The sequence below is a fragment of the Meriones unguiculatus genome, chromosome 12 (genome assembly GCF_030254825.1).
Source record: "Meriones unguiculatus strain TT.TT164.6M chromosome 12, Bangor_MerUng_6.1, whole genome shotgun sequence".
NCBI lineage: Eukaryota > Metazoa > Chordata > Mammalia > Rodentia > Muridae > Meriones > Meriones unguiculatus.
In genome coordinates, this window is record NC_083360.1 from 52,322,475 (window position 1) to 52,346,182 (window position 23,708).

General features: G+C 36.5%; 1 protein-coding gene across 1 annotated transcript in view; it reads right to left on the reverse strand.

Moving 5' to 3' along the window:
• Rasef (RAS and EF-hand domain containing) overlaps window positions 1–23,708 on the reverse strand; it is an 84,256-nt gene that overhangs the window by 14,282 nt on the left and 46,266 nt on the right. Inside the window, exons 5-14 of the mRNA XM_060365718.1 lie at window positions 19,813–19,890; window positions 16,822–16,937; window positions 15,614–15,682; window positions 13,866–13,950; window positions 12,927–13,015; window positions 9,970–10,204; window positions 9,549–9,686; window positions 9,314–9,458; window positions 3,980–4,061; window positions 2,703–2,817 (exon numbers count right to left, since the gene is read on the reverse strand). Coding sequence (XP_060221701.1) covers window positions 2,703–2,817; window positions 3,980–4,061; window positions 9,314–9,458; window positions 9,549–9,686; window positions 9,970–10,204; window positions 12,927–13,015; window positions 13,866–13,950; window positions 15,614–15,682; window positions 16,822–16,937; window positions 19,813–19,890 — 1,152 coding nt within the window. The remainder of the gene's footprint in view (window positions 1–2,702; window positions 2,818–3,979; window positions 4,062–9,313; window positions 9,459–9,548; window positions 9,687–9,969; window positions 10,205–12,926; window positions 13,016–13,865; window positions 13,951–15,613; window positions 15,683–16,821; window positions 16,938–19,812; window positions 19,891–23,708) is intronic.

Sequence of the window (23,708 nt, forward strand, 5' to 3'; positions counted from 1 at the left end):
ATTCTTTAGCTATGCAAGAACAAAACTGGGGTTCAAGGTTCTACACTCACTATGCTAGTTTATAATTTAAACTATTAAAGTGAAAGAGTCAAGTCCTAAATTTCAGTCTTCTTAAGTCATAAATTCCAAAATCACCCAAATAGTGTGTGCAGATTTTCACATGATATCAGACCCCCTAGTGGGGCCAGAGGCCCATGTCTGAGGTGAGGGTCTCATATGGAACATTCCATCTTGTCATGCTATGCTGTAAATAAAAGATGTGATGGACAGAACAGAAACACAAGTTTCTACTTCTTTCCTAGGATAAGCAGCAGTCCTACTATAAACACATGGGAATTACACTGAAGTACTAAAATGGCATGCTCACTCAGTTTGGTATGCCCCTCATACAGGATCAAGACATGAATATAAAAATAAGATGTATTTGACTTTCTGACTTTGACTTAAGGCATATAAGTATAAGTGTTATTTGATGTAAAGGGGAGCAAGGAGCACATGGCCCTCCTCCATATTTATTGTTCCACACATTCAGATGCTCATGATTTATTTTCTTTGGTGACCTCTCCGGGATTCATAGTGAAGACAAAAAAAATAATTAATCACACTGGCCAAGAACTGAGTGTTTCAGTGATTCCTAAGGTCTTATAAACAGAATGTAGCACCCCTTCAATTACTGACTTGAACACTGCTTTCTCCATGAGACCACTTGCTCCTGCTGCCTCACCACAGTCTTGGGCTCTTCCTCCTTTACTCTTCTGCAATACCTGTCAACTCCTGTCATTCCACTTCTTTGCTATATTTTTCCTTTAAGCCTGCTCTCTTCTCTATGTCTGTCACTAGCAATAGCTCCACTTTTTTTACCGAATTAATATGGACTCTTTTAATTTCAATGCCTCTCCTAGGAAAAAGCCATGGGGAAGTCTCTTTCTGGATACTCTTGTTTCTACAGTGAAATCCAACACAATGTGACACCTACTTTCTCTCTCATATGAACTCTAAGAATTCATCTTCTTTTCTTCCTTTTCTGACCACATGAGGAAGTAATATGAATGGCTAAAAAGCTCACTTGTAATATGCACATATAGTAGCTCATTTATTATAAGGTCATTTTCCTCATTGGCTGATGCCTTTTGAATTGTGATTTTTCTGAGCATTTTCTTCAGCAAACACATAGGCTAAAAATGTAGACTAATTCTCAAATATTAATGATAAGATGTTTGGCCAGGACTCAGTGCTCTAGCCCATTAAGTTCTCCTCAATAGCAGAATTCACTCTTGCTGGGACAAGCACTCCTTAGGGTTCCTTTAGTTTCATCAAGGCAACTGCTATTCACTTGTAACTCACTTTTGTACTTTACCAAAGAAATAGACAATGTTGAGTCAAGAGGTTGTGAGCTTCATTCTGTCTCTACGTACTCATATTATGAATACAGACAAGTGTCATACACTTTCTATGCCTCAAGGTTCTCACACTATATAAATATTGCTTGTTTCTGTTTTATTTTTGAGATGTTAGCGAAATAAATGTAAATATGGATAATTTTATCAAGTAAAATATTACAGAAATGTAATAACTTCCATTGAATTTATAGTGACTTTAAGATATGGTGCTTTTCCTCCCCCTGAGGAGGGAGCAACCTTACCAGGCCACAGAGGATGACAATGCAGCCACTCCTGATGAGATCTGACAGACTAAGATCAGAAGGAAGGAGAGGGGACCTCCCCTATCAGTGGACTTGGGGAGGGGCATGTGTGAAGAAAGGAGAGGAAAGGTGGGGTTGGGAGGAGAGGAGGGAGGGGTTTATGGGGTGATACAAAGTGAATAAAGTGTAATTAATAAAAGTTAAAAAAAGATACGGTGCTTTGGTAGAACAAAGGGCATATTTATGTTTCGACATCAAAAAAAATATTTGAATCACACAGCATGTTTTCATTAATTCTGTAGTCAGGAAGAGAACATTAGTGCACAAGCACAATTGGTATCATACAGTATGTGTCTTCAGACATGACTGTAACTTAATATATTTAAAATACAGATAATATACTTACTTGGGAAGCTGGATTAACTACTAGCTTACATTTTCTAGAGAGTATCCTGTTGTTTTATATGCTTGTTAGTAACAACTTGCAGTACACTTCCTACTTTTAAAATTTTTGACTGTGAAGCCAAATGATATGAAAGGTCCTTAAAGGAAGACATCTTGACACAGATGTTACTCATCCCACTTGATTAAAGTACCAATTCACATTTTCAATGCATCTTGTGATGTCTAAGGATACCACACCATAACTAGAATAACCTTAACTTTCTCTCTTAGCCCATGCTAACATCCCAGTGGTGTCTGTCTCAGCTGTTTCTAAAATTCCTAACACATCTTATATTCAATCCCACTACTTTTATGTTTGTAAAAGTTGCTCTTTTTAGCTACCTGTTTCCATTTTATCATACAGGATTTCTATATTTTATTTAGCAAAGAGCCCAGAAGTTGAAGTTATTTCAGAAGCTACTTGAAGAACTATCTTCAACTTTAGAAAAGACCCTGAGAAGAGACAAAGTTGCCAAGTGCCACTAGAAACTGTCAATCTTCCTGAAAGCAGGGATCAGTAGTTCCTAATCATGTTCACTCCAACAAAACCAATGGAATTTCTTAACAATCAATGACTCCCTTGCATAATTATCTATTTCTTCATTATAATACTTACCTCAACCATATCCACCCATTCTCGTACATTAAGAAAGCTTTTTTCACAAGTGACATCATACAGCAGTAAGACACCATCTGCTTTTCTGAAGTAAGACTTGGCGATACTTCTGAATCTGGAAAAGACAAAACCAGATTTTATCACCATTCTATCATCTAGTCATTGCTGTACACTTCATCTCTACTACGTCCTTTAGCTTTACTTTATATATCCAAGCCCACTAAATAAAAACATTAATAGCGAATATTACTGATAAACTTCAAGTAATTACTGATACACTGACAAAGCCCATATTTCTCTCCATCAGACAATCCCAAGAATGTCTGCTAACTGCAAACTTTAGCTAAAGCAATGGGGAAGCATAACAAAAACAAAATTCAATGCCTGAAACCAGCTACCAGGCAAGTGGGAAACCAAAGATGCCTGTCTCAAAAAAGAGTCAGAAAGTGACTGAAAAGACATTTGCTATTGAGCTATGGTCTGCACGCGCACACATGTATATCTTCATATACATATACCCCAAAACATAAATAGTGGAACTTCCAGTGTGCTGGAAAATTGTGTTATGAAAAAGAAGGAGTAGGCTTTGTTTTGGTTTGGTTTGTTTTTTTTTTTATATGAACAAAGATGATTTATTAAGGGCCAGATACAGAGAGACCTGAATGGAAGCTATAGCCTACCTCCAAGAGTCCAAAGAAGAAAAAAACAGTGCAGTAAAATCTGAAGTGACCAATGGCATCACTGAATAATAGAGTATGGTATAAACACAGGCATCTCAAAAACTCATTGCACAATTGAGTAAATTTTTAACCACAGAGAGCTAGATTAAAATGAAAATGTATACTTCATACTTCTGGTCATGGCAAGAAATCTAAGATATGAAATCACCAGAATATGCCTACCACTTATTGAGAATGTTGTTGTCCTTCAATCAAGGGTATTTGACAAGGTATTGTCAACCATCATTTACTGCTTCAAAACTAAGTATCCCTCCAAGTGACACCACATTCAGAAATGATGCCTCCTCTCCACTGCAAAGTGTGATGTCCCAAACACATATCAGCTTAATGAAAGTCCAGAGTCCCTTCTCATACAAATGATACATACACATGGGAGGGGATGTTGGCAAATGATCTTTTTTGATACTACATATAACTTACAATTATAAGTGCAATATCTTAAAGCACTGTAATATATTGTGAATAAAAATAGTATAGTAAACCCTATGAGGCTTGCCTTTGTATTCTTTAATCGAAAACACTATGAAAAGTACTTGCCTCTCTTGTCCAGCTGTATCCCAGAGCTGAAGAATTGTTTGTTCACCATCTACAATTAGAGTTTTCATTTGGAAATCAACTCCTGAAATAGAAATACCACAGGTAATTCTGTAAGTTGTGACGTTGTGACTTAGATGATAGAAAAGCTAAAGACAAAGACAAAGTAGAAACAAATACACTTGGCTTTCAAATACTGAGTTTCAAATAAACTAGATCACACATTCATATTTATATAAATGGAAGTACTATCTGCAGCCAGGCTGATTTTAGGAAGGATTCACTCTATGGAATAAAGAAAGCTCAGCTTATTTTTCCTAGATGATTGAACTCAGAGCTATTTTTTTGCACATGCAAAACTGTGAATATGTATGTATATGCACATGCATGTGTATGTTATGTGTGCTGTTTATATACTGCATGTACATGTATGCAAATAACACGGTATGTACAATACATGAATGCTCACATGTGACCACTGTGCACACATACACATATATTTACACAAATATGTGTGCATATAGGTGTATGACACACACACACACATCAGGGTCTCTATCAACCAAAACAATGGTTTCTTTTATGAGTTAAAATAAAGTGAACTTTCAGTTTTGTTATCATGAAAGGTTTGCCAGAGAACTATAAATTTACAAAGACGCCCAAATTGATAAGGGCAATCAATTTGTTTTATTATTTCTGATTATCTAAATAACTCTTTATATGAAGGAGCAAAGTAAATGATAATGTATATATTTCAAACCCCTATTAATTATTATGTAAATTTGAAAATCACAATATTGAAATTTTCTTTCCTTTTTTGTTAGTTCTTTGTGTACTTTGGTATCAGGAAAATAGTGGTAAGAATAATTAGGAAATGCTCCCTCAGTTTCTGTTTTGCAGAATAATTTGAACAGTATTGCCTTTAGTTCTTTGAAGATCGATTAGAATTCTTCACTTAATCCACCTGGCCCTGAAACATTTGTGGTTAGATTATAATTACTGTTACTATTTCACTAGGGGCTGCAGGCCTCTTTAAATTGCATATTTCATCTTGATTTAACTTTAATAGTTTACATACATGTAAATATTCATCCATTTCTTTTATGTTGTCTGGCTTGGAGAAGTATTTTTTACTTTCTAAGCCTAAAATATGTATTTATTATTATTTTAATTGTGTTATATGTGTGTATATATATATATATATATATGTAAGTCATGTCAACTGTAAGTCATGACCACTTTCACAGATTACATATCAGATACCAGATCTGCATACCAGATATTCAGATTATAATTCATAACAGTACAAAAATTATAGTTATGAAGTAGCAAGGAAAATAAATTTATGGTTGGGGGTCACCACAACACGAGGAACTGTGTTAAAGGGTTGCAGTATTAGGAAGTAGAGAACTACTAATATAGTTCTAATGAACTAATGTAAAAGAATAAAAATAGATTCTTAATATCACTATGTATAAAATGCAGATCTAAATGGATTAAGAAGCTTAATATAAGACCAAATACTCTAACTTGATAGAAGAGTAAGTGGAGAATAAGCTTCAGCTCATTGGTACAGGAAAGGACTTTCTGAACAAGCATCAACAACACAGTCATTAATACTAACAAGTAGCAAATGAGATAACTCATGAAAAGCTTCTGTACTATAAGAACACTATTATTTTAGCTCACATGATAAAAAAATTCTTACCTATTATATATGTCAAGGAGTATTGATATATATGATATAGAAAATACTAAAAATAACTGAACATCAAGAAAACATCTCAATTAAAATACAGGATACAGAATGAAGCAGAGAATTCTCAAAAGATAAAACACGAATGGCTGAGAAACATTTAAAGACATGTTCAATATCCTTGGCCATCAGAAAAATGTAAATAAGAACTACTTTGAGATTTCATCTTATCCAGTCAGAATGGCCAAGGTCAATAAAATAAATGACAGCTTATAATGGTGAAGATACAGGGAAAAAGAAACTCTTATTTATTGCTGGTGGGAGTGTAAACTTTTATAGCTACTATGGAAATCAGTTCCTCAGGAAGCTGGGAATAGATCTATATCAAGATACAGCTATACCATTATTAGGCATATAACCAAAGCACTCTACATCCAACTACAGAGATATTTGCTCATCTAAGTTCTTTGCTGCTCTAATTGTAATAGTCAGAAATTGGAAACAGGCCAGATATCTGTCAACGAAGGGATAGACAATAATAATGTCATAAATTTACATAATAGAATACTGTTTAGCTGTTAAGAAGTGAATTTATTAAATTCATTAGCAAATAGTTGGAGCCAGATAAATATCATCCTAAGTGAGGTAACCCAAGCCACCCAAAAAAAATTCCACATTTTCCCTTCTACGCAACTGTTAGCTTTTATGTTTTTAATACTATATAAATATGCAAAAAAGACTCCTAATGACATATTACTACACCTATAGATACATGTATTGTGGAACCCATATCATAGAAGCTTCTTCCTACAGTAAATGGGAATTAACACAAAGACTGACAATTGGACAAGGTATAAGAGATAGTGAGAGATTTTGGGGCATTAAATTTTTAAAGAGATCAAATCTCAATAATCTGTGTGGAAGAGGAAGCAAAAAGATTCTATGAGCCAGATTGGATGGATGACTCCAAGAAAATAGTGTCTTCCAGAGGCAACAGAACTGAAGAACATAAGAACTAACAGAGACTATGTCTGCATTCATGGGACTTTCACAGTTTCAAGCCAGATGTGGTCCAGGGCTGAGAAGAAAACAGAAGTTAGGACATGGGATCCTAACCCTAACAAGGAAGATCTTCGCAACTGTTACCTGTGGGTGAATGAAAACCAGGTTACCTCAATGGAGTGTTACTGAGTATCTGAATCACATTCCAGGGCAGGCTCCATGCCCAAGAGTTGTTACCCAACACAACTAAACTCCACAGTGTGAGAGGCACGTCTTTTTGTTTTGGTTTGTTATATTTTCTCTTATTTGGTTGTTGTTTCTTTTGATTTTCATTTTTTTTAATGTGCATTTTGTTTCTGAAAGAGTGAGAAAGACTATGAAGTTAGGTGGGTAGGGAGATGTGATTATTTGGGAGGAGCTGAGGGAGAAAAAACATGACCAAAACATATTGTGTGCAATTTTTAATTTAAAAATAGTATTTAAAAAAAAGACTCAGAACAAAAGAAAGAAAAGAAAAAGAAAGAAAAGTAATGCTACTTAAACTCATTTTCTTGTAGACATGTGAAAAGGAGCACAAACACAGATTTAATTTTGACTTTAATTTCAAATTTGCCATGATCATTGAAAGTTTTTAACATAAAATGAAGGATCAAAAGTTTTCCCTAACCTCATGAAACTGAAAAGTTTCTGTAAAGCAAAGGATACCATCATCAAAACAAAACGACTGCCTACAGATTGGGAAAGAATCTTCACTAACCCTTTATCTGACAGAGGACTAATATCCAGTATATACAAAGAACTAAAGAAGCTGAAAAGCAACAAACCAAGTAATCCAATTAAAAAATGGGGAACAGAGCTAAACAGAGAATTCTCGACAGAGGAATATCGAATGGCAGAAAAACACTTAAAGAAATGCTCATCCTCATTAGCCATCAGGGAAATGCAAATCAAAACGACCCTGAGATATCACCTTACACCCATCAGAATGGCCAAGATGAAAAACTCAAGCGATAACACATGCTGGAGAGGTTGTGGAGAAAGGGGAACACTCCTCCATTGCTGGTGGGAATGTAAACTGGTACAACCACTCTGGAAAGCTATCTGGCGCTTTCTAAGACAATTAGGAATAGTGCTTCCTCAAGACCCAGCTATACCACTGCTAGGTATATACCCAAAGTTCGTTCAAGTACACAAAAGGGATACTTGCTCAACCATGTTTGTAGCAGCTTTATTTGTAATAGCCAGAACCTGGAAACAACCCAGATGTCCATCAACGGAGGAATGGGTACAGAAATTGTGGTATTTTTACACAATGGAATACTACTCAGCAATCAAAAAGGAGGAAATCATGAAATTTGCAGGCAAATGGTGGGATCTAGAAAAGATCATTCTGAGTGAAGTATCCCAGAAGGAGAAAGACAAACATGGGATATACTCACTTATATAGGCCTATAAGATATGATAAACATAATGAAATCTATACACCTAAAAAAAAATAATCAATTGAGCAGACATGGGGTAAGATGATCAATCCTCGTTTAGAAAGACAGATGGGATGTGCATTGAACGTATGACACGAGTCTACTGAGTGCATCTGAAAGACTCTAACTAGCAGTGTTTTCAAAGCAAAGACTCATGACCAAACCTTTGGCAGAGTACAGAGAATCATAAGAAAGAAGGGGAGTTAGTCTGATGGGGAAAGGATAGGAGCTCAAGGACCAAATATATCTGGGCACAGGGTCTTTTCTGAGACTGACATTCAACCAAGGACCATGTATGGATATAACCTAGAACCTCCACTCAAATGTAGCCTGTGGTAGCTCAGTAACCAATTGGTTTCCCAAAGTAAGGGGAACAAGGACTATTTCTAACAGGAACTCAATGACTGGCTCTTTGGTCTCCCCACCCCCGAAGGGAGGAGCAGTCCTCCTAGGCCACAGAGGAGGGCTTTGCAGCCAGTCCTGAAGATACCTGATAAAACAGGATCAGATGAATGGGGAGGAGGTCCCCCCTATCAGTGGACTTGGAAAGGGGCACAGTGGAGATGAGGGAGGGAGGGAGGTACTGGGAGGGAATGAGGGATCGGGACACGGCTGGGATACAGAGTTAATAAAATGTAACTGATAAAAAAATAATAATAATAATAAAATAATAAAAAAAAATAAAAATAAAAAGTTTTCCCTAGCCACTTATGGAAATATGCAGTTCTTTCTGCATCTCATTTTTAAAATTTATTTTGGTCAACTTGTTTCCACTGGGTGAAACTTCCTTAAAGGCTGAGATTCAGTCACTTTTCTTCATTGTGTATCTCTCAGCATTACAATACCAGGCTCTCTACAAAAGGCTTGAGAAACATATGCTAAATTAAAGAATCTAAGTCTAAGCAGGGTTTGTTTGCTTGTACTGTCTACAGAGATTCCCACTGTCTGTCAGTTTTTTCTTTATTAGATTTTAGTAAAAAAAAAAAAGGATTATTCTAAATATAAGGGCACACATACAAAAACACAGTCTCTGTATACGTGAATTCATACACATATATTTTATTTTGTGAATCTATGTATATAAACCTGAAAGAAAAGAAATCAAGCTGGTAATCAAGATGGTAATTCTTCTGTTATCAATGGAAGTGAGAGCCATACCTAGGGTTGCACTTGTGTTTCCCTGAAATTCATTCTTGCAGAGTCTCATGAGAAAGCTGGACTTTCCCACTGCAGCATCCCCTGCAAGCACGATCTTGTAAGCCTTCTGAGATGTGTGTTTGGAGTTGTCATCCACCATGCTTATCTAGAGAGATATAACAAAATGAGTGATGACGGGGACATTTTTCCTCTTAAGTAACGTGCCATGAAAAGAATAGTGTCAGAAGCTACCTACTTGAGATGAAAGAGCTGAGATGGGCTTTCTGGAAGAAGTAAGAGTACTGCCCTCACCAGCAGACCCCTGTGGCTTCCAGTTTAAGACAGAGGCCACACTTTCAGAAGCAAATGCTTCTTCATCTCTTATATCCGGAACCTATCAAAAAACATCAGCAATTAAAAACCAAATATCTTAACATATATATGTCACAGAGCAAAGACAAATAAACTATGCCACTGAGTCTACTACCAGTCTACTACTTCAGAACAAATTTTTGATAATTCTTCCTTAGTTTAGTGGGAAAAACATCCATTCTAATTAATAAGGTTCTTATTTATGACCTTAACACTTAACAGTGTTGTTATGACAGATTTCTGTAAAACATGATGAAAGATTTTAGTCAAAGGACAGCATCAGAGTGTCATGGCTTCTGGCTTACATCTGTGTCTGATGCATCTCCCCGAAGGCTTTCCTGTGTTCTGTGCAAACTCTGAAATCCTCCCTGTTGCTTGTAGTCTACCTCAGAGTCACACTCATTGGAGTCTCTCAAAGTAGACAAGCCACTGTCAAAGCAGCTCTCAGGCAGGCTGTCAACTTCATAATTCATCTTCTGCAGAGGATCACAGAGAGCCAAAGAGTCACAATCCTCATCTGCATATGAAGAATGGAATGACCTTGTGATAAAAGAGGAGACAACTTTACCAAGGAGTTCACAATGAGCAAAGGGACAGGCTGACAACATTGTCATTTGCCAGGAGACATAGTATGTTCCAGTAGCTTGGAAAGAGGAAGTATACAAAGTATAGTCAGTTTATTTAGTGCAGTAATTTGTGACAACAAAAGCCCTCAAATGCAAAACTTCATACGTTACTCTTTCTAATCAGCTGGTCTATTTCCTGATACAAAGAATGACTACACTAGATATAATTACAGTCTTACACTACTTTAATAAAATTTCCCTGGAACACAAGAATTTTTTTTTACCGTAACACAGACCACATTCTGCATAGTCTGTCTATTTCTAGATTTAACTTTTTTCTATTTTTTGTTATGTGTTCGTTTATTTTCAAGACAAGGTGGTTGGGAAATTTTTTCCTTGAAGGTGAGGAGGGGAAATTAGGAAAAACCTACCCTCATTCAATGTCCCAATTACAAAACAGTGTTCAATTTCACCAAAGTAGCACCTAGAAAACTAATGATTTCATTACTTACTTACAGAGCATGGGTAAGGAGTTACCGATAGGCACGTGAGTGAGCCCAAAGTAACTGCACAGTAAAGTCTTACCCAGTGTGGATGATGGCTTCCCCATAGATGCACAAATGGAGCCCTCTCTCTTAGTCTTTTTCAATATATATGTACTCTAGCTAGTGCCCAGGACTTCAAGGCCATGTACAATTAAAGCAAAACTACATACAACCAACTGGTAGAGGGGAAATGACTGAATACTCAGGTGAAGATTCCATGACCCTCTCTATCCCTTTTTTCTATGCAGAAAAATCAGCATTCAATATCCCATGCCTAAAGATGTTTTGCAAGCAAGAAGATCTGTAAATTAGCATAGAAAAAAAAGCACCTTGTTAACTTCACATATCAAATTAGCCCCCAGGAAGGAAGTTCTGCACAGGCCAAGGAGGTTTCTAGTTGGGTTTAGAATGAAAAACCATCCTTGCCTCTCCAAGGGCCTGGTGATATGGTAAAAACACTGTCCCTTAAAACATACTGGAGAGGAATTCTTATTCCAGTACCAGAGCCACATTTGTGGCATCGTTTTTCAAAAATAAATCGTGATGAGACTTCTGAAGTAGTTTTGTTTAGTATGCTTTTTTTCTCTACATCTTGCTGAAAATTGCTTTTAACTACTAGTCCTGAAAAAGTTGTATGAAATCTGCATATTTTAAAAATATGTATTTTTTACTAACAGGATATTCAGTAGTTTCTTAATAAATAAACCATTCATTTTATAAATTAGCAAACACTCAAAAATAAAAAAATAAAAAGCATTCAGGACAATCTGTAATGAGAGACTTTCCCAATGACAGAAAGAGCTTCAGCTGTCACCAGCTGTAGTTGAGCACTATTGTTCTGTAGTGAGGGACTTTCCCAATGGCAGCAAGAGCCTGTGCTATCACCAGATGTGATGGAGCACTACTGATCATCACCAGCTGTTACATGTCTGTCTGTCATAAGATTGTCCTGTTGATAGTTCTCAAGGAGGAGAGAATGAAGAGCATCATTAAAGGGGGCTGCAAATAGTTTAAATCTGAGGGCTCTGGAGAGAGAAAAAATGCCATAGCCCAGAGAGTGTGGAGGAGCTCCGAGAAAGAACAAGACTGCAATAGGATCCCCACTTCAGATCCTGTTGCTGTCATTGCAGTGAGACAAGCAGATGGAGAACTCCTGAAACAAGGTTTGGACTGACTCCAAGGAACCCGACAACTCTAACCAGCAGGAAGCAGCTAAGAAAGAGAACTATGTCCCCTCTCCCACTAACTCTTTCTCTCCCCTACCTGGTGTTGGGATGTTGGAAGGAATTGGGGTGGAGTGGAGAAAAAGAGATATAAAAAATGTAAATAAGAAATTTTTTAAAGTATAAAAGGGGAGGGAAGATTGTTATCCAGGCTTGAATGGAACTCTACAGTGACACAGTTGTTTGGGGTCACTCCTGCTCCTGTAAGTTAGCCCTACAAACTCACTTGTTTTTAAACCAGTGGTATTTATGGAGTTATATCTTCAGACTTTCCTTGATGCCTACATATACCCATGAAAAAGTCATGCAATTTCAGAATATTAAGAACATGCTTATTTATAATAAAAGTACTCCTCCCGCACATACAAATGGGAACAAACCTGAGTTAGAAAGCTCCAGACATACTGGAAGCTTTAGTGTATAGTATACTTTTTACTTTCATTTTATACTTTGATATACCACAAACTTAACTTTTAGCTAGCCATGCTGGACATGTACACACACATACACACACACTAATAATCACTGTTTATTATGTGATCTCTTAAAAGTCAAGTTAAATTCTAAGCTTTGGTTTCAGTGTTTCTTTAATATTTAGTAATTCATAAGCCTAGCCATTAAACATTAATATTAAACATGGACAGATCATGACAAGAGGCTTAACAGAATACACCATCCATAATGCAACAGCACAGGACATGATTAGATGTGCAGGATGGTGGGTGCACATTCAATCACTCAAAGCATATTGAGAAAATAGCTGCCCTCTACAATATGTTTACTGCTTTTCCTTTATTACATTTCTGAGCATTAATGTAATATCACAATTAACATAACTTTAATTAAATATATTCCTTTATTTTAAGATAATTTGTCTTACTTTCAACTTTATTCTAGAACTCAGATAATAAAAGTGGGTGTTACATACCTATCATAGGCCAGTGGTTGAGAAGAATGGTGATGAAATTTGGGACTACTTCTAGAAATTGTATTTCCTGGTGATATGTTATTTATACGCTGCAATGCACAAATGGTGGTTTAATATGTAAACACTTTCCATACTACAGACAGATGTGCTGATGCACATCACATTTTAACTCGCAATACAAATTTTAAAAAAAATCTATGACCCCACATGAGCAAATGTGAACATGAAAAAAATCACTTGGGAAGTTTCAGCAAACATAACAGAATGCTTTCTCTTCCTCTTCAGATCTTACTATTATATAACTCTACTTCATATCCCACAAGTGTCCACTACCTCCTCAAATATTCCAGGACTCCACAACATTAGCTGCTTCAGATTTGTCTCTTCTGGAAGCATAATCTTGTTGAGTAACTCTTCTGTATCCAAACATGGCACTAGATTCTCATGCCCAAAGCTGAGTCACAATTAGATGCTTAATTGCAAATGCAATCTGGGGAAACTCGTTTTTGCCAGGAAGGGTTTAAAATAGAAAACTCTCATTCATCAGGAGTCTGCCATAAAGAACATCACTAAGCAGAAGCATAGCTGCCTTCTCTTGACTGACAATATTTTTTTGACCACAGGATTTTGGACTTTTTCTTGTACTTTGCTGTCCTTTTGTGAAGACTAACTAGCTCTTAAATAATTAAGCATTCCAGGGCAAAAAGTATCTTTCCCTAGTTTCATAGAATATCTAAACACTTGGTTAATATAATTGCATTTATTTTTACAAACAAGCAGGGCATATTTTTAATTTAGAAAATTCTTATCCTCTTTATTTTAACAGTGTCTCACTATAAAATCAACATGAGGTTATGCTAAAATATCACATTGTTTTCATGCCCCAAAACAGCTGATGAAGAGAAAGAACAGAATATCTTGTAAGGTGACATCACATACCAAGGATCTGTTGAGCTTGCTGTAAGTGTTTTCTAGTGCACTCCTGAGGCCATCATTACTGTCATGTAGCTTCCTGTTAGCTGTTCTGTATGGGAAGTAGACAAAGAGTTACATGAAGCACTGGGAAATCAATGTTCCCACTCTGTTTCATAAATGGCATCCAGAATTCACAGATATGTAACACTTTTAGTAATTTTCTGTTTCCCTTCAAACCCCAGAAACAGATACAAATTGCAAAGACAGAATTGATTAATTCTCTTTCCTGCAGGTCTGGGAGCATTTTAAGAATAAATTTGCTGGGCTGTAGCTCTCACTCTTCCCTCTGATAACTTCTGTGTCAACAGGCTCCATGCAGCTCTTTATTCTCAAGCTCACAGAGGTGAGCCCTAGGCATCCATTCATGCTATCTAGCATGCTGGTTATTCCTGCATCCCATCCTCTTCAAACCTTAAAGGGATTTTTGTTTCAAGCATACACTTGGTTATTGATCTCAGACCGATTGGAGCTTAAATGTGTACTTACCTCATGGGATATCATGAAAGTCATTTAACATCCATTTCCCTCAGCTAAAAGATATGGATCTCAGAGTCCCTATCACACAGAGTATCTAATTTTCCTGTTTATAGCCACTTTACCCTTCATATTTCAGTTCTGTTATCACTTCTACCGGGAGCACTTCATTCACCTTCCATACCTCTCCATGGAGAGAGAGGCATGCACTTTTCTTTTGTCATACTTCTTTCATTTGGATATATATCCACATCTATCTAAATATACAAATATATACATATCATATCTGTATATAGATATGTATTTATATGATATCTATATATAGATAGATATAGATATCATATATAGATAGATATGATATATACATAGATAGATAGATATGGATATATATATATATTGCATTTATTTATATGAGTAATCAGTTTCTGTCTTGCTCCTCTCTACTAGACTCATAAGGAGAGAGATTTTTTCTGCTTTTCACTGTACTACCTCAATTACAGGGCCCCTCACCTATGAAAGCTGTTAACTGAGTAATCTATTGAATGAGTTAATTAGTAAATAAATTCTTAAAACTATATAACAAGTGACCTCTACAGTTTCCACAGCTGAAAACACTTCTGGAGAAAAAAGCATTTGCCTAGCCCAACATTATTTCATTTAGTAGATTGAAAACCAACTGTGTAAGTGAAACAAATGGGGGGGGGGGCGGAATCAAAATTTCTTGAGGAAGAACCTCAAAGCATGGAATTACTACAACTTAGTTGTGAAGGTGACAGTTCAGGATAGAATTTCTTAGGAAATGCTTTTTTTTTTTTTTTTAAGAAAAGATACAAGAAACAAGAAACCTAAGAGTACTTGTGTGTGTATGTGTGCATGTGTATGTGTGTTTGTGTGTAGTTAGCATGACACAGTGAGAAAGGATGAGTAAACTCTTATTCTTTGGCCCATTCTTGTGAGAAACTGAGGAGCTCACCACATACGCAATAGAGAACCTTGAAGCTGAAAGCTGCATTCCTAACAGGCATAACATAGCCATTTCATATATACTTTTCTAGCTTGGGGGCCTTTGAGAACTAGACTGTGCTGGAGTAATTCAGTTAGAGTTAGAAAGTGAAGTGGACATGCCAAATGTTCTGCAATGAGAAGAGACAGTGACCTAAACACCAAGCAGGTTGTGTTTCATATCTTATTAAAAAACATTAGCTAAAATGCAGTGAGCATTTTATACAAGAACTTACTGGAGGATTTCAATTTGCCTCTCAAGACTATTGCGATCTTCTGTGTACTCTCGGATTATTTCCAGATCCCTGCAAAATTATATATTGTGTTTCAGTGAGGAGAGAAGAGACACAGGTGTGAGCATGAGGCACAGGCAAACTCATCACTAGTTCCCAATTCTCACAAGTTATCAAGCTTCATCTATAGAAACCTGTCTGTTTGCTGCCGAATGAGAACTCAATTGCATACAGGAATTTAAAAGTTCCTTAGCCAAAAACTCCAGGCCCTTTCCGAATGTCTTATCAGCTGTTAGTGTATTTTAAAAGGTTGTGTCCTATTCAAACCATCTCTTTGTCCAGTGCTCTGACCATCCTTCTCCAAGCCAGTATTTCTTTTCTGTGACCTTGCTTTTCTGTTTCTCTTATTACCTCTAAGACTTTCTTCATCCCCTGTCTGTGAAGCAGAGATAATAAAGGTCCCTAGAAGATAGGGTATTCTGTGGATGAATGTATGAACATTAATAATGTGCCAAGAATGGCCCTGGCAAGTGCAATGCTACTTGCTTCAGCTGATACTGCTGCCACTGGATCCTCTTGTCTCTTGACCAAAACAAGTGGATCCTTTCTCCTGGATCAGCTTAACAAAGGTAAGGAAAGACCCCTGTGCTCAGATTTTTTGGTTCTGTTGCTCAGACTATCATAAGTTGCTTTTATTATCTCTAAGGATCCAAACAATATAAAAATAAAAGCAGTACCATTTAATAATACTACAGTGCCTTAATACTGACTGAAGTTTGAAAATAAATAAAACTTCTTTCCCCAATACCCCCAAATTTACCCTCTCTGTATATTCATACAGCTGTATCTCTCATGTAAACAAGCCTATCTCTGATTATGTGAGGTTCTATGTTTCTAATATCAATACCTCAAAACTAAAGCACTGACTAATTAATGAACTCACATGTTTAGGCCAGGATTCTTATCTGACAAGCACTTTTAGCAGAGGTGTGTTTTCACACAGTATTTTCTTCCCACAGCACTTACACCAAGCAGTTTTTAAGCATTACACTGGCTTAAGAGGCCAATAAGTCAAATGTTCACTTTTTTAAAAAAGATTAAGCATGTCTGTGTGTGTGCACGCAAACTGGTCACTAAAGGTAACATCTTTAGAAAAGCAATATATATTCCCCAAAGTTAAGAATGGCTCTCCATTATGAAGAGTTTCATACCGTTCAGAATTCAGACTCTGGTCTGCATAATCACTTTTCAAAGCATCTAGTTCACTCTGAAGAAAAGCTATATTTGTCTGTGCTTCCAGAAGATCTTTCTGGAGTTTTTGATTTTCCTAAAGAAAATGAACCAACAAAGGTCATTAGTCTCAGGTTTTTCTTGCTTCTAGAAAAATGAAGCAGTATATACTGTAAACCCACAAAATAAAACTACCCTTTCTCAGTTCTTCACATCTGTCTGCTCAAAGAACCAAATATATATTCAAAAATTGTATATTCTTAAAGTTTACAGTGGTTTTTCATTTTGTATGTAACATCTATCCTATACTATAATAAATAAGAGCTGATAATAATGCACTAATGATATTGGAAAATTAACCAAGACCAAATATCTGAACATCTTCCCAAAATGGTTACACTTGGTTGCTTTTAATAATATCACCATCTAACTTTTTGAAAATGTAATTAAAAATAGGCATAGTTATGAAACTTTACATTTTTCTATAAAAGAGAATTCACTGGACACTTCCAGTTCAAATAGTTGACTATGCACATAGACAATCTATTTTCCCTTCCCAGAAAACCTCCTGAATATGAAATTACAATGGAAATTAACCATTAACAGGTAAGTAAATGGCAGAGGAGCTCATGAATAGTCAAGTGACTTAAACACATTTTTAGAAAATGAAAACCAGATGTGTGCCACCAAATTTTGGGCAGAGTGCAGGGAATCTTATGAAAAAACAGGGAGATAGAAAGACCTGCAAGGGACAGGATCTCCACAAGGAAAGCAACAGAACCAAGAAATCTCAGCCCAGGGGTCTTTTCTGAGACTAATACTGCAATGAAGAACCATGCATAGAGGTAACCTAGAACCCCTGCACAGATGGAGCCCATGGCAGTTCAGTGTCCAAGTGGGTTCCCTAGTAGAGGGAACAGGGGCTACCTGTGAGATGAACTCAGTGGCTCATTCTTTTATCACCACTCCCTGAGGGGGTAACAGCCTTACCAGGCCACAGAGAAAGACAATGGAACCACTCCTGGTGAGACCTGATAGCTAGGATCAGAAGGAAGGGGAGAAGGACCTTCTCTATCAGTGGATTGGGGGAGGGGCATGGGAGGAGCTGATGGAGAGAGGGTGGGGTTGGGAGAGGACAAAGGAAGAGGCTACAGTTGGGATACAAAATGAACAAACTGTATTTAATAAAAAATAAATAAATTTTAAAAAAGACCAGCGAGAAAAGCTGAATGCAGGTAAAGTCACACATCCAAACGCAGGGATGTTTCTAAAAGCATGGGAATAAACACGTAAAGGAGCTTTTAACACCATGTGTGCATTACTTTAAATAAACGTTAAAAAAATTATAAGTAGTATATAATTGAGAGAAAGCACCTCTTTTATAATATAAAATAATGAAATATAAAAGACCTTTATATTTCAAAGGCTTTCTATAATTATAGTATCGGTTCCTCTTTAAGATTTTATTCCAGAAACACAAAAATCATAAATACCACAAATATGTACATGCTGTCTGTGCTGGTTTGTTCTTTTCAACTTGATACAAGAAGTTAAAGTTATTTGGGAAGAAGAAATCTCAATAGAGAAAATGCATACATAAGATTGGCCTATAAACAATCTGTTGGGCATTTTCTTGATTAATAACTGATATGGAAGTTTCTACTATAGATGGTGACATCTCTGGGCTGGTGGTCCTAGGTTATATAAGAAAGAAAACAATGGGAGCAAGCTAATAAGCAGTGTTTCTCCTTGTCTTCTGCTTTTCTTCCCACCCTTACTTTCTCTGGTGACAGAACTGATGTAAGATGGAATAAAATTTCCTCCCCAAGTTGCTTTTGGTCATGGTGCTTTTTCATATCATACCTGTAGAAAACTAGCTAAGACACTGTATTTTTAAGTTTATTTTTTATTGATTTTACATTAAATCAATATATATGAATATATGAGGATTATATATTCTTAAATATGAATGTGGGAATACTTGCAGTTTTCTATTTTTGACATCTTATGACTTTACAAATCACAAGTTAAATAAAATCTATAATTGATTGGGTTGTATCCCCATCCTTTGCCCGCCCCACTCAGTCCCAACCACTTTCCCCTCCCTCCACCCTTCATCCTCCACCCTTCCCTAGGCCTCAGCAAAGGGGAGCCCCCTTTTGTGTCAACACAGTTCATTAAATTGCATCAGGACTGAGCATGTCCTCTTCCTCGGTGGCCTGGCAAGGCAGTCCCACCAAGGGAAGTGATAAAAAGTTAACAAGTGAGTCCATGTCCAATGCAGTCCCGTATTTCCTTACTAGAGTAACCACATGAAGCTTAAGCTGCCCATTTGCTACATCTTAGTATGGAGCCTAGGAGCATTTCCTGCATGGACCTTGGCTGATGCGTCAGTCTCAGCAAACACCTGTGGGGCCTGGTTGATTGGCACTGTTGGTCTTCTTGTGGTCTTCTTCTTTTTCCTCCATGTCCTTTTCTCTTTCCTCCCACTTTCCCACAAGACTCCCCACTCATTGCCATATGTTTGGCTGTGATTTTCAGCATCTGTTTTGAGGCACTGATGGTTAGACTCTCTCAGAGGTCATCTCTGACAGGCTTCTTTCTGGAAACTTAACAGAGGATCTTTCATAATGTCTGAGGTTGGTGGTCTCCCACAGTATGGGTATTTTGTTGGGTCAGGCATTGATTGGGTATTCCCTCAATCTCTGCTCTATCTGCCTTTTTCCCTACTCATCTTGAAGGCAGGGTGAATTTGGGGTCAAAGTTTTTGTGGGTATGTTGGTGTCCCCCTCCCTCTGCTAGGAGACTAGTCTAGTTAGAGGGTGTCCCCCTAAGACTCTATGGCCTCTGCTGTTAGGAGTCTCTGCTTGAATTCACCTCATATCTTCCCAGGAGCCTACCCTGAGTTAGGTATCCAGCTTTAAGACACTGTCTTAGGAAAAAAATTTATTTCAGTGAAGCCTGATTCTTACCATTGTTAAATCATAAATTTGTTTCTTTAATGCTGTCACATCTTGCTTTTGACTTATGTGTCTTGATTGTTCTTCAAGCTGAAAGAGGAAACAAAAACTATACATTTCCAAACTCATTTAGAAGTGCTTTGGTGAGGATTATATATTCTTAAATATGAATGTGGGAATACTTGCAGTTTTCTATTTTTGACATCTTATGACTTTACAAATCACAAGTTAAATAAAATCTATAATATTTAAACACTTATTTTAAATGATGCAAACAATTGGAGGACTTTCATTATTAAATGTATTATCTTTAAAACCCTGGAAAATCCCTTTTGGAAACTACTCCACTATAAAGCAATCTTTGCTCTGCTTGTCTGGTGTAAGAATATGGGCATTCTCGCTTATCCTCTGTGCTTAACATTTTCTATTTCACTTTTTAATAGTCTTACCTTCTATTAGAGTGTATGAATTTTTTGTTGTTGTTTTGTTTTGGTTGACACAGTCTCATATTATACAAGTTAGCCTCAATTTTGCTTTGTGACTAAGGCTGGCCATTTGAATAACTTACCTTCCTAACTCACAAGTGCTAGAAATACAGATGAGTACTAGAAATAAAATTTAAGAGGAGTGTTAATGTCAGACTCACCTGCTTTCTTCACAGTGAATTTAAGAAGTGTTTGCAATAATAACCAAAATCACTAATATCTAAGCATGATGTGAAGCTAGAGAAGCAGAGAGAGAAAGAGAGCGAGAACTACAAATTTACATACATAAGGTCAACATGCTTGCTGATACACTCATATCAGAATTCAAGAATATCTAATACAAAAATAACTTTCCCATGAGTCAGGGCACATTTGTGAACCCAGAATTCAGAAGGAAAAGACAGGAAGATTATAAGTCTAGAGCCAGCCTTCCTTACACAGTGAATTCAAGATCAAGCTGACCAAGAAGAGATCAAGACTATGTCTCAAAAACAAATGTCCCAAATACAACATTTTCTTAGCATGTATAAGAAAATGTTCAAATCCTAGCGTTAAAATCCTAGCACTGCAAACAAAAACAGAAAGACTGACTACAAAGAAGTAACATTCCAGATCTGTGAGGGTTTGTTTGCATGTGTCCTTAAACAGAGGGCTTCTGCACTAGCTCAAAATGCTTTTCACATTTCATCATGCTATGAGTTTTCTCCACTTCGCCAGAAGTGGAGACTACCATGTGACTAACTATGATTAACAAATAGATGAATATTAACCAGGCTTGGTGTCTAACCAAGATGGTCTCAATTTCCAGGCATTACTTTCTGCTGTATCCTTCCAGAAAGAAAGAAGAAATGATTGCTTACTTTGAGTTGACTCTTCTGTAGGGCATGAGGCAAGTCTGCTTCTGGCCTTCTACAAGTGAATGTCAGCCCGTAGATTCTCTAATATTAGCACTTTTATGAGAATCAGATGGTTGTGGCTTTGTGGACCTACTTCCAGGTACTTCAGTCCATTGATCTGTGTGCCTTTCTAAATGCCACTTCTGTGTTGTTTTTGTTGCTAGGCCTGTGTAGTATTACTTGACTTAAAAATTATTTTTTGTGATGTATTTTTAAAAAGCAGATGCCTTATGACTTTATAGGAGAAAACATCATGAAGAAATAATCCAAGACTCTCAGAATCAGTTGTTAAAAATAGTGACAGTTACAATAATCTGTAAATAATCCTGTATAATTTTTGAGGCCCTTAACATTCTCTTCTAAGAAATCTGTTTGCTGTTTTATGTAGCAAACATGTGAGGTAAGCAAGTAGTCTAGTACAGGCCAGAAGCATGGACTCTACTGGTTACTAGCTCTGTAATTCTGAGCAGGTCTTTGCCCTCTCTGCAACTTAGTCTTCATTTGTAAAAGTAGGACATTTAATAAGAACCCAGAAACAACTGATATTTAGCATTTTTAAATTATGGGAATAATATTAATAACTTATAGTCAATAAAATACAAATTACTATGGTGATGCAGAATAATTCATTATTAAAACTGTTTCAAATGAGAAAGTAAAGATTAAAATGTTAAAAATATTTCTATGTTTTATAAGGAAAATTAGTATAATTTCAAAGAGGATTCAGGCTGCATCATCCTCACTTTTGATCATCTCTCACTGTTAGGTGCTCATTATATGTTATATCAGGTTACATTTTTGGCATCCATCCTTGCAATACAAAAACTTAGGAACTCCAGAAATAAATAAAGACAGTGACTAGAAGTTTCAATGGATAAGCTAATTCATCATTCGGGAATAGTTTCATAGGATGATGGTCTATTGACTATTTAAAACTACATATAAGATAATCATGGAGAATCACTTTATAGAGGACTCCAAGACAATTGTTAATCACTGAAGAGATTAAGACCATCATAAGTGACAATGATGAGTTAACTGTAACTTAACTTTAGTGATGCGTATGTTAAAACATAAGAATATCCTGTAGGATTGTCTAGGCAGCTTCATGAGCTTCTAGTGCTACATGTTACTAAGAATATTGGGCTCCCCTATTGAGGGTCCTAGTCTCAATAATAAACAAATTTAGTAAACAACTCAGAAGAAAGCTCAAAAACAATTTTATTATATTTTAAAGGGAAAATTTTATGCAGGTAAGCTTTAATGTTGGCGGCTGCCAGTGGGTGAAGATATTGAAAAGGAAAACATGCCCTTTGGGCTAAGATTGGCGTATTCAGCCATGGAGGTCAGCCACAATACAGACAATGCCACATGGCAAAAATGCAGTGGGGAGGAATAGAGAGAAAGAATAAAAAGTCCCAAGGCATCAGGAAAAGCATGTCTAGAACAGAGATGGAAGAAATAAAATTTATGTTTTTCTGAGTAATTTAAAGAAGATGGGAGAGGAAAGGAAGTTCCATGGATACCACTGCACATAAGGCAATGTTTCTGGGAAGGAAAACTGCATTATCTTATTAAATGGTTAATTATTCTTCCTATCTCTTTAGCATGGCTTTAGGTGAATCTACCTTTCTAAAGGATTGTCCTTTAAACCAGGAGACTTCCTGGCCCACTTGAATTAACTTGAATGGTTGGGGTAACCAGGAATGGTAGGTTTCTACACAGATTAAATAGATTGGATGTTCTTGACCAGAATGAAACAGCTTTCCCTTAATGGCCATCCAGTACTACTGTAACATTTTACTTTTAGTTGTAAACTATTCCCACTACTTAGGAAAACAACCACATGTAAGATCTGAGCTTAACCCTGCTAGAACCAGCTTCTAGTGATAAATGAGAGTTTATTTCTGTATATGGAGATGTCAATTTGATAGCATGATGTCAGTAACACTAAAAACATCTGTACCATAGAAGCTGGTAAGGGCTCCAAATCTGCCCTATCCCACTGCCTCACTCCAGAGCCACTTTTTACCATGTGCCAACAAATCAGAGTACATAGAAACTGTTCGTTGGAACCAAAAAAGAGAGTGCCAGCACTCAAACATGCATTTGCTCATGTTTCTACAATTTTTTCTTACCTCTTAATAATCGGGTGATTGCTAGACCTGGAACTTTCTACTTAAAAGAACAATTTCTTATTTTGCTTAATATTTACTAATTATCTGCTACACACCTTCATGTAACTTAGGAACAGGAATACAGCCAGATAATGTTTCAGTAAAGAACAGACTCTCCACTGGTAACAGGGGATTTACGCAAAGCACTTAGTGAATGAAAACTAAAGAAACAGGTTTGATGAACTCTTCAAGGATAAGTAAGATATTTTATTATTCCCACATTAAAAGTCAGATGGTCCAGTAGTTAACAGAACTACAAGGCTTTCAAAAACAAGTCTCCCAAGTTGTTGAACTGACTCACAAATGTAATTTTTTCTTCTACTATAATGTAATTTTTTTATTTTATTTCA